General features: G+C 42.0%; 1 protein-coding gene across 4 annotated transcripts in view; it reads right to left on the reverse strand.

Annotated features, from left to right (window-relative positions):
* SORCS1 (sortilin related VPS10 domain containing receptor 1) overlaps positions 1–14,496 on the reverse strand; it is a 578,836-nt gene that overhangs the window by 54,684 nt on the left and 509,656 nt on the right. For all 4 annotated transcript variants that reach the window (XM_069568056.2, XM_069568058.1, XM_069568054.1 and 1 more), the window contains exon 19: positions 1,366–1,552. In XM_069568056.2, the coding sequence (XP_069424157.1) occupies positions 1,366–1,552 (187 nt within the window). The remainder of the gene's footprint in view (positions 1–1,365; positions 1,553–14,496) is intronic.

Raw genomic sequence — 14,496 nt, forward strand, 5'->3', positions numbered from 1 at the left:
AAGCTCAACATTCAGAAAACTAATATCATGGCATCTGGTCCCATCACTTTATGGGAAATAGATGGGGAAACAGTGGAAACAGTGTCAGACTTTATTTCTTTGGGTTCCAAAATTACTGTAGATGGTGACTGCAGCCATGAAATTAAAAGACGCTTACTCCTTGGAAGAAAAGTTATGACCAACCTAGAGAGCATATTAAAAAGCAGAGACATTACTTTGCCAACTAAGGTCCATCTAGTCAAGGCTATGGTTTTTCTGTGGTCATGTATGGATGTGAGAGTTGGACTGTGAAGAAAGCTGAGTGCCGAAGAATTGATGCTTTTGAACTGTGATGTTGGAGAAGACTCTTGAGAGTCCCTTGGATGGCAAGGAGATCCAACCAGTCCATCCTAAAGGAGATCAGTCCTGGGTGTTCATTGGAAGGACTGATGCTAAAGCAGAAACACCAGTACTTTGGCCACCTCATGCGTAGGGTTGACTCCTTGGAAAAGACCCTCATGCTGGGAGGGATTGGGGGCAGGAGGAGAAGGGGACGACAGAGGATGAGATGGCTTGATGGCATCATCGACTTGATGGACATCAGTTTGAGTGAACTCTGGGAGTTGGTGATGAACAGGAAGGCCTGGCGTGCTGCGATTCATGAGGTCACAAAGAGTCGGACACGACTGAGCGACTGAACTGAACTGAACTGATACACCCTAGCATAAGAGGCACTCACAGCAAACCTTTTTTTACCAAACACAGCTTAGGACTCACCTTTGTTTCATTAGGAACCCTCTGAATTCCTCAATGGGGAAAAACCTTTATCACTTTTTGAAACTACTTCTTAACGCAGCTTCCTCTCCATTGTTTACCCTCTTTTGCTCTATACCACTTTCTAAGACCAAATCATCACAGAGCAAATCTAGGAAACATACTTGAAAGAAAGGAAAACAAAAGTCTAACATGATTATTATTAGTGAGATAAAACAAGGAAAGAGAAGAATAAGCAGATGGGGCGAAATCCCATTACTTGTGATAATTTGGATTGTTCTCAAACATCTCTAACCCCAAAAAACCCTCACAAATCCATATTAAATCAACCAGCTCAGCAGGTTGCTCAGGCTCAGCATAGACAAGCAGTACCATCTCTAAGAAGTGTCCAGAAGCGGCAGAATCAGTGCAAAAGAACAATCTGAAGCAAACCAGAGTCCAGACCTTTCAGTCATGCCCTGGTTTCTTCTTGCTTTCTCTGCACTCTCAGTCTCCTTTCCTCAGCTGCTAAAATAACTAAGGGGCTTCTTCTAGATACCTGATTTTGGATTATATTTTTCAAAGGACACAATATGTAAGATATGTCATAAACCAACAACAGTAATAACATACAAGTTACATGTAAGTACAGGACGGCGCTGTCAGACCCCAGACTGTTGTCCACCTGCACGGTCACTCGGAAAATGCCCACATTGTGATAGACGTGTTTGATCCCATCTTCCATGGAGCTGAGGTTGACATAAGACACTGCGATGCCATCCCCGAAGTCCACCTGGATGAGTGTCCTCTGGACGTCACCCTGAAAGACAACACCAGAGGAAGGGGGGTCAGTGCGTGGCTGTTGCTTCTCCAGGGCTGAAGCTTATCAGAGCCCCAACTCAGGAATAAGGCAGCCTCAGTTCCGTCCTGCAGCTGGGAGCCTGTGTCTGTGTGACGGGATCCCTGTGAAATTCCCTAGGAGACAGGAGTTTACGAAGGTGGATACCCTCCAAACCTGAAAGGTACCAACTCCCAAAAGTTCTAAGGTTCAGAATATTGTTTGATTATCAGCTTCAATTTGATATTCGTTTCCTCTGAAGCCTTTGTTTACAGTCTGATCATCCACATCAATAAAAGGTTTACATACACAGTTTCAAAAATTCAGCCTACCTGACACTGTCAAGGGTCACTTCCCATGTGCTCAGGGTCCCCACATTTCTGTCTTTATTTCTGGTTCCCTAACTGTTTTGGAGAAAGGACAGGGGACACCTTGCCTGACACTGGACTCAGCCCTATTATTACTGATAGTTAAGATAATGATGGCTAATTCTTTTATACTTCAGTGTTTTCTACTATCAAAATGATCTCACTTTATTCTTTATGGAATCTCAGTCTGGAGAAAAAAGCAGGCAATGTTTGTCCACTTTACAGATGAGGAAGCTGAAGTGAAAGAAGGTTTAACCATTTGTTCAAGGTTACTGCAGCTATTTAGCTGCAGCAGTCTTGGGACTTAAACCCTTCTCCTTGGACTTGCATTTAATTCACTATACATGGATTAAGCATTGACAGCTCATCTGGGCTCAAATCCTGTCATTTCATTAACCAGCTGGATGACTTATGTATGTCAAGCAGTCTCCTTTGGTCTCAGTTACCTAATCTGTGAAATGGGCATATTAGTGTCTTCCTATCTTAACTTAAAGAGTTATTATAGAAGACATGTGAATAATCAGTAACCTGTACAATTTGATACCAAAATGAATGACTGTAAAAACAATGCAGCTATGAAAGATCTGCTATATCCCTTTTAAAGCTTGACTGAAGTCATATGATTCTAAATTTCCCACAAGTATGCAGGAGAAGATAAAGTCTGCTTTATACCCAGACCTGCTTAAAAAAAAAATAGCTTGTGGAATTAGTTGAGATTCTTAAAGAACAAAGTTTCTTAGAAAAACTGACAATACCCAGCATCCCTCACAGATAACTCATCCTTTAACAAGTTGTGTGTGTGTGTGTGTGTGTGTGCACGCATGCGTGTATCTGTTTTGTTAGCTTTCTCCATTTGGGGTAGAGTGGGGGAAGAAAACGAAAAACCTTTGAACTAGAAATGTATTTTCGATTAAGTAAGGTTCACACGGTATCATATTTTTTGAAAAGGGCAAGTTTAAAATGTTGACATTTAAAAGATTAATTCACAGGGAAAGGAAAAGCAGTTCAAATCCTATGAATCTATGTGACCTACTCTTCTGATTTGTGCCCAGCCAAGCATTGTGTGAGGATGTACACGGCAGCTAACCCTCTATAAGTACATGGGCACAAATCTCCCCTAGGGTGGGAAAAAAGAAACCCCATTCAAAATTACAAAACAGATAACCACAAGTCCAGGTGTTGTACAATTACCTGAATTCCCTCCGCTATTAAATACAAATGTCAGCCAAGCTTGCTGACTTGTCCTTCACTTGGACAACCAAACTGGACTGACCAGTTTCTCACTCTGCTTCTGGTCAGTTTCCTCCCATGTTTTCTGGATTTTCAACAGAGCTGCTGCTAGCCAACCCTAGGTTGGGCATGGAGGAAGAACCCATATTAAAATCTACTACATTTGGGGGGGGGGGGAAAGTGTCTCAGGGAAATACCAGAAGTAGCTAGGGTTAACCAGATTATCTATGGGATGAAACTAGCAATATGGTTTCTGAGAAAGAAAGAGGTTGAGAGACAGAGAGGGAAAGAAAGTTACAGGGTTCTTTCTGGAGATAAGAATGGTCATAAAGTAGGGTTACCAACTGCAAGAAGACAGAAGGGAGATTCGTGTCTCTGCTGATTCCACTTCAGTATCTGCTGAGAGAGAGCAGCTACAGACATGACTGGGGCAAGTACAGCTCTGGCTGTCTCAGATGGAGTCTACCTTACCTTGGTCTCTCTGTCTGGTGTTCATCACTCTCCTACAGACCTGGGCTTAGACTTCTTGTCAGTTACTTGAAGCTCCTCCCAAGTTCTGCCTGGATATCTCCTGTCTGACAGCCTGATAGCATTCCTGGTTCTCCAGTGCTGCTGACAATGCTCCCTGTCTGGATCACAGGGGAAACCAGGGAGCTACACAGCATTTGGGTTAGTGCACCAATAGGGCTGCCATTAGAGCAGAGGAGCCAGGCTTTGAGAGAATAAGGTCAGGTACAAGGATGGAAGGTCCGTCTAGTCAAGGCTATGGTTTTTCCAGTGGTCATGTATGGATGTGAGAGTTGGACTATAAAGAAAGCTGAGCACCGAAGAATTGATGCTTCTGAACTGTGGTGTTGGAGAAGACTCTTGAGAGTCTCTTGGACTGCAAGGAGATCCAACCAGTCCATCCTAAAGGAGATCAGTCCTGGGTGTTCATTGGAACGACTGATGTTGAAGTGGAAACTCCAATACTTTGGCCACCTGATGCGAAGAGCTGACTCTCTTTTGAAAAGACCCTGATGCTGGGAAAGATTGAAGGCAGGAGCAGAAGGGGACAACAGAGGATGAGATGGTTGGATGGCATCACCGACTCAATGGACATGAGTTTGGGTAAACTCCGGGAGTTGGTGATGGACAGGGAGACTTGGCGTGCTGCAGTTCATGGAGCTGCAAAGAGTCGGACATGACTGAGCGACCCAACTGAACTGAACTGAACTGAACAAGGATGGAGATACAGATATATAGATATAAGTATATTAGGTTACCACACATCTGAGAGCCCCTGTGGATAAAGACGTGGGATCCCCCAATCAAACATCAAGTCCCCAAGGCCTTTGATGTGGGTGGGTGCAGACCTCTTAGTACTCTGCAGTACGTGCCGAGAGAATCCAGGGGCCAAGTCTCACTGGTGATTCATCCCTGTTGTTGCTGTTTTTCCCACTTGGGTCAAGCACACTGGATCTTGTGCTTTCAGGGGCTCTCAGGTGCTTGGGAAGACTAACACAGCTGTAGCTGCATCACTTTGGGGCTTACTGTCCTCAACCTCTAACTTTCTTGGGCTGCTATTACCATCTCAGGCAGGGATACCAATTCCTTTTAGAGAACAAGAAACAGGGCAAAGAAAAGAATGCCTAAGTCCTAGGTCACCATTTGATTAGCCATGCCTGCCTTGCTTTAATAGGCTGTCTGGTCATTCATTCATTCAGCCAGCTGACAGATATTTTTAGGTGTCTTTCTTGTATCAGGCCCTAAATGTGGAAAATTATGCCAAGATATTATAATCAACCAAACAAAATAGATGTGGTCCCCACTTTCTTGAGCAAAGAGACTAGTGAGACAAATAGACTTCAATAATTATGCAAATAAAAAGTTATTCTAGGGGATGATGTGAAGGAGAGATCCATGGTGCTGTAAGCTTGTATAGTAAGCTTGTTCGGTAGGGAGAGGTGGAGAGTTGAAAATTTGACCCAAATGAGAACTTCAAGAAAGGCTACCCAGAAGGAGTGATATCTGAGCTGAGAAGGCCTGAAGAAAAGAAATTAACCAAACAAAGGACATGAGCAGGTGATATGGAGGTGAGGAGTCCAGGCAATAGGGGATGGAGGGAACTGGATGTGCAAGGGCCCTGTGGCAGAAAATGGTGGTACGGTTAAAGGAAGCTGATGATACAGACACAGTAGGAACATGTAAAATTAGATGGGAGACAATGACATTCCAGGACTTGTGGGCCAAGTTTCTGACTTCAATATTTCTCTTAAGAGCAATGGGAAGAACTCAAAGTGATTGAAGTCAGAGTTTGAGGGAAGATGACAGGATAATATTTTTAATTCAAAACGATCACTCTGGCTATAATATGGAGAATGCATTGGAAGAAGGCCCGAGTATTCCAGGAAGCCAATTAGGGGATAGTTCAAGGTAGATGATAGGCAGATTGATATATGAGTTGCAACAGGGAATTGCATTCACCTTCCTGCCAAAAGTAATTCCCATAGTTTACTGGTTTTGAAATCAGTGAATCTCAGTCTTTGATAACAACACCTCTTATAGAAATTAAAAGAAAAAAAAATCTGATACCCAGTTCACATCCAAGCCCACCTCCTGGTTTGGGGCCTTTGGGGAGGATGCTCGGTCCTGCTGTGGCCTGAGAAGGCCCCCAACTGATGCTGGGTTGCACCAAAGGTTGAGGAACACTAGTTCAGACTGTTGAACATTAGGTTTTCTTGTGATTGAATTCATCTGAAGATGAATGTAGTGCAGCACAAGCTGATGCCATTCCTATCACACCTTGGCATAATAGTCAAAGTTTCCCAGTATGTTTTAGGATTCTGAGTGCTAAGGGTGAGCTAACAGAGTCAGGAATGGAAGGACTAAACTCACAGTTAGTGACTGATGCACAATCACAAAAGTCCCACAGTACACTCAGTCAAGGTTAGTCTCTGGGAAAACAAGTGGCTGGATAATATGAGGGTAGCTTGTATAAAGAGCTGAGATGTGTCCTTAAGGGCTGGCTGCAGTCTCAGGACCTAACACAGATGATTCTTTTCTGTTCAATAAATTTTGAAATTTTACAAAAAACAAACAACAACAAAAAAAAAAAACATGAACACTGTACATTTCTAACTTGTTTGTTTGGCTTTTGGGACTCTGGGAGATAGCTAGGCAGATGCTATTTCTATCTGTGACACCAGGAGACTGGAGCATGGACCAGTTAAATGAGATGCCAGATGTCCCACAGCTGGTGAGAGGCTCAAAACAGGCCTAAGATGACCTGTGGTTTAACTTATCTCTGCAAAACAGTCCTTCAGGAGTTTCTTTAATTGGAATTTATTTGTGATGCCTTTCAGAGAGAGAGAGGAGATAACAAAGGCAAGCTTCACTTTCTTTTCTTGTTAGATTTGATTCCTAGCATTGACCATTTCCCTCTCTGACAATATTTTTGCTTATGGAAGTGGAAAGATGGGTTGTGAACTCCATACACCATCCTTATGTCTTCCCTCTGATGAAGCAGTATCATGTTTAAGCTGCAAAGAAGACAGATAATAAACAATAGGCATTCATAAACCACAATCACAAAAAACTAACCAAACTGATCACATGGATGACAGCCTTGTCCAGCTCAATGAAATTATGAGCTATGCCATGTAGGGTCACCCAAGACGGACGGGTCATGGTGGAGAGTTCTGACAAAACACGGTCTACTGGAGAAGGGAATAGCAAATCACTTCAGTATTCTTGCCTTAAGAAACCCATGAATTGTATAAAAAGGAAAAAGAGATAGGACACTGAAAGATGAACTTCCCAGGTCAGTAGGTGCCCAATATGCTACTGAAGAAGAGTAGAGAAATAACTTCAGAAAGAATGAAGAGACAGAGCCAAAGCAAAAACAAGGCCCAGTTGTGGATATGACGGGTGATGGAAGTAAAGTCCAATGTTGTAAAGAACAACATTGCATAGAAATCTGGAATGTTAGGTCCATGTAAAAGTCACTCATTCATGTCCAACTCTTTGCAACCCCATGGACTATATAGTCCATGGTATTTTCCAGGCCAGAATACTGGAGTAAGTAGCCTATTCCTTCTCGAGCAGATCTTCCCAACCCAGGAATCGAACCAGGCTCTCTTGCATTGCAGGTGGATTCTTTACCAACTGAAAGGGAAGCCCATGAATCAAGGTCCATGAATCAAGGTAGATTGGAAGTGGTCAAACAGGTGATGGTAAGAGTAAACATCGACATTCTAGGAATCAGTGAACTAAAATGGACTGGAATGGGTGAATTTAACTCAGATGACCATTATATCTACTGCTGTGGGAAAGAACCCCTTAGCAGAAATGGAGTAGCCCCCATAGCCAACAAAAGAGTCTCAAATGCAGTACTTACATGCAATCTCAAAAATGACAGAACAATCTGTTTCTAAGGCAAACCATTCAAAATCACAGTAATCCAAGTCTATGGCCCATCTGATAATGCCAAAGAAGTTGAAGCTGAACGGTTCTATAGGTCCTACAAGACCTTCTAGAATTGATACAAAAATAGATGTCCTTTTCATCATAAGGGACTGGAATGTGAAAGTAGATAACTGAGAGACACCTGGAGTAACAGACAAGTTTGCCCTTGAAGTACAAAATGATGCAGGGCAAAGGCTAACAGAGTTTTGCAAAGAGAATGCACTGATCAAAGCAAACACCCTCTTCCAACAACACAAGAGACAACTCTACACAAGGATGTCACCAAATGGTCAATACTGAAATCAGATTGATTACATTCTTTGCAGCCGAAGATGGAGAAGCTCTATACAGTCAGCAAAAACAAGACAGGGAGCTGACTGTGGCGCAGATCATGAATTCCTTATTGCAAACTTAGGATTTAAATTGAAGAAAGTAGGGAAAACCACTAGATCATTCAAGCATGACCTAAATCAAATCCCTTACAATTATACAGTGGAAGTGACAAATAGATTCACAAGACTAGATCTGATAGACAGAGTGCCTGAAAAACTATGGACAGAGGTTCATGACATTGTACAGGAGGTGGTGATCAAAACCATCCCCAAGAAAAAGAAATGCAAAAAGACAAAATGGTTGTCTGAGGAGGCCTTACAAATAACTGAGAAAAGAAGAGAAATGAAAGGCAAAGGAAAAAAGGAAGGATATATCCATCTGAATGCAGAGCTCCAAAGACTTGTAAGGAGAGATAAGAAAGCCTTCCTAAGTGATAAGTGCAAAGAAAGAGAAGAAAACAGTAGAATGGTGAAGACTAAAAAATTAGAGACACCAAGTCAACATTTCATGCAAAGATGGACACAATAAAGGACAGAAAACATATGGACCTTATAGAAGCAGAAGATATTAAGAAGAGGCGGCAAGAATACACAAAATAATTTTATACAAAAAGGATCTTCATGACCCAGATAACTATGATGGTGTGATCACTCACCTGGAGCCAGATATCCTGGGGTGTGAAGTGAACTGGGCCTTAGGAAGCATCACTACAAACAAAGCTTAGTGGAGGTGATGGAATTCCAGTTGAGCTATTTCAGATCCTAAAAGATGATGCTGTGAAAGTACTGCACTCAATATGCCAGCAAATTGGGAAAACTCAGCAGTGGCCACAGGACTGGAAAGGTCAATTTTCATTCCAATCCCAAAGAAAGGCAATGCCAAAAAATGTTCAAACTTCTGTACAATTGCACTCATCTCACACACTAGGAAAGTAATACTCAAAATTCTCCAAGCAAGGCTTCAACAGGACATGAACCATGAACTTCCAGATGTTCAAGTTAGATTTAGAAACGACAGAGAAACCAGACATCAAATTGCCAACATACATTCAGTTCAGTTCACTCACTCAGTTGTGTCCAACTCTTTGCAACCCCATGGACTGCAGCACACCAGGCCTCCCTGTCCATCACCAACTCCCTGAGTTTATTCAAACTCATGTCCATTGTGTCAGTGATACCATCCAAGCATCTCATCCTCTGTTGTCCCCTTCTTCTCCCACCTTCAATCTTTCCCAGCAACATGGTCTTTTCCAGTGAGTCAGCTCTTCGTATCAGGTGGCCAAAGTACTGGAGTTTCAGCTTCAACATCAGTCCTTCTAATGAATATTCAGGACTGATTTCCTTTAGGATAGACTGGTTGGATCTCCTTGCTGTCCAAGGGACTCTCAAGAGTGTTTTCCAACACCACAGTTCAAAACCATCAATTCCTCAGTGCTCAGTTTTCTTTATAGTCCAACTCTCACATCCATACATAACTACTGGAAAAACTAGCTTTGACTAGACGGACTTTTGTTGGCAAAGTGATGTCTCTGCATTTTATGCTTTCTAGGTTGGTCATAACTTTTCTTCCAAGGAATAAGCATCTTTTAATTCCATGGCTGCAGTCATCATCTGCAGTGATTTGGAGCCCCCAAAATAAAGTCTACCACTGTTTCCACTGTTTTCCATCTATTCGCCATGAAGTGATGGGACCGGATGCCATGATCTTAGTTTTCTGAATGTTGAACATATGCTGGATCATAGAAAAAAGGAAGAGAATTCCAGAAAAACATCTACTTCTGCTTCATTGACTACATCAAAGCCTTTGACTGTGTGGATCCCAACAAACTGTGGGCCATTCTTAAAGAGATAGAAATGCCACAGCACCTTACCTGACTCCTGAGAAATCTATATGCAGTCAAGAAGCAACAGTTAGAATTGGATATGGAACAATGGGCTGGTTTCAAATTGGGAAAGGAGTACATCAGGACTGTATATTGTCACCCTGATTATTTAAATTATATGCACAGCACATCATGTGAAATGCCAGACTGGATGACGCACAGCTGGAATCAAGTTTGCAGATAGCAATATCAGTAATATCAGAGAGTAATATCTGAGATATGCAGATTACACTGCCTTTATGGCAGAAAGCAAAGAGGAACTAAAGATTCTCTTGATGAATGTGAACACAAGAGTGAAAAAGCTGGCTTAAAACTCAACATTCAAAAAATGAAGATCATGGCATCTGGTCCCATCACTTCATGGCAAATAGATGGGGAAATAATGGAAACAGTGAGAGACTATATTTTCTTGGGCTCAAAAATCACTGCAGATGGTGATTGTGGTCATGAAATTAAAAGATGCTTGCTCCTTTGAAGAAAAGCTATGACCAACCTAGACAGCATATTAAAAAGCAGAGACATTACTTTTCTGACAAACGTCCATCTAGTCAAAGCTATGGTTTTTCCAGTAGTCATGCATGGATGTGAGAGTTGGACCATAAAGAAAACTGAGCTCCAAAGTATTGAATGTTTTGATCTGTGATGTTGGAGAAGATTCTTGAGAGTCTCTTGGACAGCAAGGAGATCCAACCCAGTCAATCCTAAAGGAAATCAGTCCTGAATATTCATTGGAAGGACCGATGCTGAAGCTGAAGCTCCAATACTTTGGCTGCCTGATAGTGAAGAACTGACTCATTAGAAGAGACCCTTATGCTGGGAAATATTGAAGGTAGGAGGAGAAGGGAACAACAAAGGATGAGGTGGTTGTTTGGCATCACCAACTCAATAAACATAAGTTTGAGCAAGCTCTGGGAGTTGGTGATAGACAGGGAAGCCTGGTGTGCTGCAGTCCATGTGGTTGCATAGATTTGGCCACAACTGGGAGACTGAACTGAACTGAGATACTGATCAGGAAAATCTTGTGTATCACTGAGAGGTACTTATTAGGTATTCAATCTCATAAATGACAAGTCAACATTCCTGAAACACAACTTAGGCTGGGAAATATCTACACTGTCAAATAAATTTCTTTAGACATAATGCATTTGGTCCTGTGCCCTAATATAGACATATAACTGAGAATACTAGGCCAAAAGAAGTTCCCAAGGAAGGACCAAAAGCCACACGAAATCCATATGGGGTTTCTCCAAGGGCAGCACTGACTTCTATAATAGAAAAGCAAATAGATCAAATGGCCGCAATGAGGCCAAGATTAACCTGAGGAATGAAAGGTGTGTGAACTTATCAGTTCCTGTAACAGGGCTTTAGAGAAAAATGGGAAAACAAATGCTAAAGTAACTCAACACTGACAGCCTTGGTGCAGAAATGAGACTCCAAGATGCTCTGGAAGTCATTAGGGAGCCACTGCAGATAGAAACTGGACTCGTTTGTCAGAGGTTGGTCCTTGCAAAGCTTAAGGGCAGGCCTGACAAAAGCTTTACTGAAATTCAGTCTTGGAAGGGGCTTTAAAGTTTATGCAGCAAAAACTGCATTGAAGTCAATCACCTACGGTATAACCTGTTTTCAGATGCATAAGACAACACATTATATGTCCTGTAAGTCTGTATGTCTGTATATGTTTGTATGAGCATAAATGTGATCATTAAAATAGCCCAGTCTGTTAACACTGACCACCCCAGGGGTGAAATGACATGAGAGGCAGAGGAAGATCAGCAGGATTAAAAGAGAAGAGTAAAGAGGGGAAACTAATATTTCACCAAATTTAAAAGGAGAGGTGGAGTAGGCCACGACACAAGAAACAGCACAAAACACAACACCATAACCGTACTGTTACTCTTAACGCTTAAATATTGACTGAGTAACAAGGAAATAACCAGGAGGTAACACAGACACTGATTGGAGAAGGAAGTGGCAACCCACTGCAGTATTCTTGCCTGGAGAATCCCAGGGACAGAGGAGCCTAAGTGGGCTGCCGTCTATGAGGCTGCACAGTCGGACACGACTGAAGCGACTTAGCAGCAGTGGCAGCAAAACAGACACTGATGATGGGATACAGCCAACTCTGGCTTTAGATTTCTGTTGTTATTTTATTGTTCTTTTGATCACAATATTTGAACAACATTATCACTCAGTTCAGTGAAGTTCAGTTCAGTCGCTCAGTCAGGTCGGACTCTTTGCGACCCCATGAATTGCAGCACGCCAGGGCTCCCTGTCCATCACCAACTCTCAGAGTTCACTCAAACTCACATTCATCGAGTTGCTGATGCCATCCAGCCATCTCATCCTCTGTCATCCCTTTTTCCTCCTGCCCTCAATCCCTTCCAGCATTAGAGTCTTTTCCAATGAGTCAACTCTGCATGAGGTGGCCAAAGGACTGGAGTTTTAGCTTTAGCATCACTCCTTCCAAAGAAATCCCAGGGCTGATCTCTTCAGAATGGACTGGTTGGATCTCCTTGCAGTCCAAGGGACTCTCAAGAGTCTTCTCCAACACCACAGTTCAAAAGCATCAGTTCTTTGACGCTCAGCTTTCTTCACAGTCCAACTCTCACATTCATACATGACCACTGGAAAGACCATGGCCTTGACTAGATGGACCTTTGTTGGCAAAGTAATGTCTCTGCTTTTTAATATGCTATCTAGGTTGGTCATAACTTTCCTTCCAAGGAGTAAGCATCTTTTAATTTCATGGCTGCAGTCACCATCTGCAGTGATTTTGGAGCCTCCCAAAAATAAAGTCTGACACTGTTTCTACTGTTTCCCCATCTATTTCCCATGAAGTGATGGGACCAGATGCCATGATCTTCATTTTCTGAATGTTGAGCTTTAAGCCAACTTTTTCACTCTCCTCTTTCTCTTTCATCAAGAGGCTTTTTAGTTCCTCTTCACTTTCTGCCATAAGGATGGTGTCATCTGCATATCTGAGGTTATTGATATTTCTCCCGGCAATCTTGATTCCAGCTTGTGCTTCTTTCAGTCCAGCATTTCTCATGATGTACTCTGCATAGAAGTTAACTAAGCAGGGTGACAATATACGGCCTTGACGTACTCCTTTTCCTATTTGGAACCAGTCTTTTCCATGTCCAGTTCTTACTGTTGCTTCCTGACCTGCATATAGGTTTTTCAAGAGTCAGGTCAGGTGGTCTGGTATTCCCATTTCTTTCAAAATTTTTCACAGTTTATTGTGATCCACACAGTCAAAGGCTTTGGCATAGTCAATAAAGCAGAAATAGATGTTTTTTCTGGAACTCTCTTGCTTTTTCCATGATCCAGCAGATGTTGACAATTTGATCTCTGGTTCCTCTGCCTTTTCTAAAACCATCACTCGGTAACATTAAATGCCAGAATCAAAAATCAGGCATTTCAGCCTTTTCTTCTTAAGAGTAAACGTATTTGGGCAGGGTGGGAGGTGTGAACTAAAAATAACATACCTTTTGGGAATGTAAATTGGTGCAGCCACTATGACAAAACAGTATAGTGGTTCCTCAAAAAACCAAAAATAGAATTACCATAAGATCCAGCAATCCCACTCCTAAGCATATATCTGGATTAAGCTATAATTCAAAAAGATACATGCATCCCTACATTCAGAGCATCACTCTTCCCAATAGCCAAGACATGGAAACAACCTAAATGTCCATCAACAGATGAAGGGATACAGAAGAGGTGGTACCTACACAGGGCGGAGTAGCTATCAAAAGGAACGAAATAATGCCATTGGCAGCAACATGGATGGACCCAGAGATGATTATACTAGGTGAATAAGTTAGAGAGAGAAATTCAGATACCATATGATATCACTTCCCTGTGCAATCTAAAATATGACCCAAACGAACTTATCTATGGAACAGAAACAGACTCACAGAGAGAAAAGACTCCTGGCGGCCAAGAGGGTGGGGACAGGGGAGGCATGGACTGGGAGTCTGGGATTAGCAGATGCAAACTATTATATACAGAATGGGTAGACAATAAGGTCCTTCTGTATAGCCCGGGGGACTATAGTCAATGTCTTGTGATAAAGCTTTATGAAAAAGAATATACCCATATAAGTAAATTCCTTTACTGTACAGCAGAAATTAACAAACACTACAAATTAAATATACCTCAGTAAAACAAATTAGAAAACAAAAAGTAATCTGCCTTTGGCTTGTGTATCTTACTCCAGGGTATGAGACAGGTTAGCAGCTTTAGATTCAGACTGGCAAGGTCTCAGCAGGAAACAAAAAGGAGAAAACGACGGTATAATGCTGCTCTGGTCTCCAAAGAAGAGATTTTGTCAGCTGGTGTAAAGGAGTTCATGGAGAGAAGTGCTATTCCCCTTGTGCGTATTCAGTAAGAATGAACTCTGGCATGTGACTTCTTACATGGACTGTAAAGTTAAGACTGTTCTAGAATATCCCCTGACGGTCACTAAGGGAAAAGAGAGAGCACATTTCTCAAAAGTTTTTTGTCCTAGAAATAGTAACGACTGTTCTCTGTGTAGTTTCTCATTGAATCTTCAACCCTATTAAGACTCAGGCCTGAAAGACTGTTATAATTTGTCTAGAGTCACAAGATGAGTTTGAACCAAGCTCTTCTTAACTCAAGAAGAAGTTAACTTAAGGAGTTCT

The sequence above is a fragment of the Ovis canadensis genome, chromosome 22 (assembly GCF_042477335.2).
Source record: "Ovis canadensis isolate MfBH-ARS-UI-01 breed Bighorn chromosome 22, ARS-UI_OviCan_v2, whole genome shotgun sequence".
Lineage (NCBI taxonomy): Eukaryota > Metazoa > Chordata > Mammalia > Artiodactyla > Bovidae > Ovis > Ovis canadensis.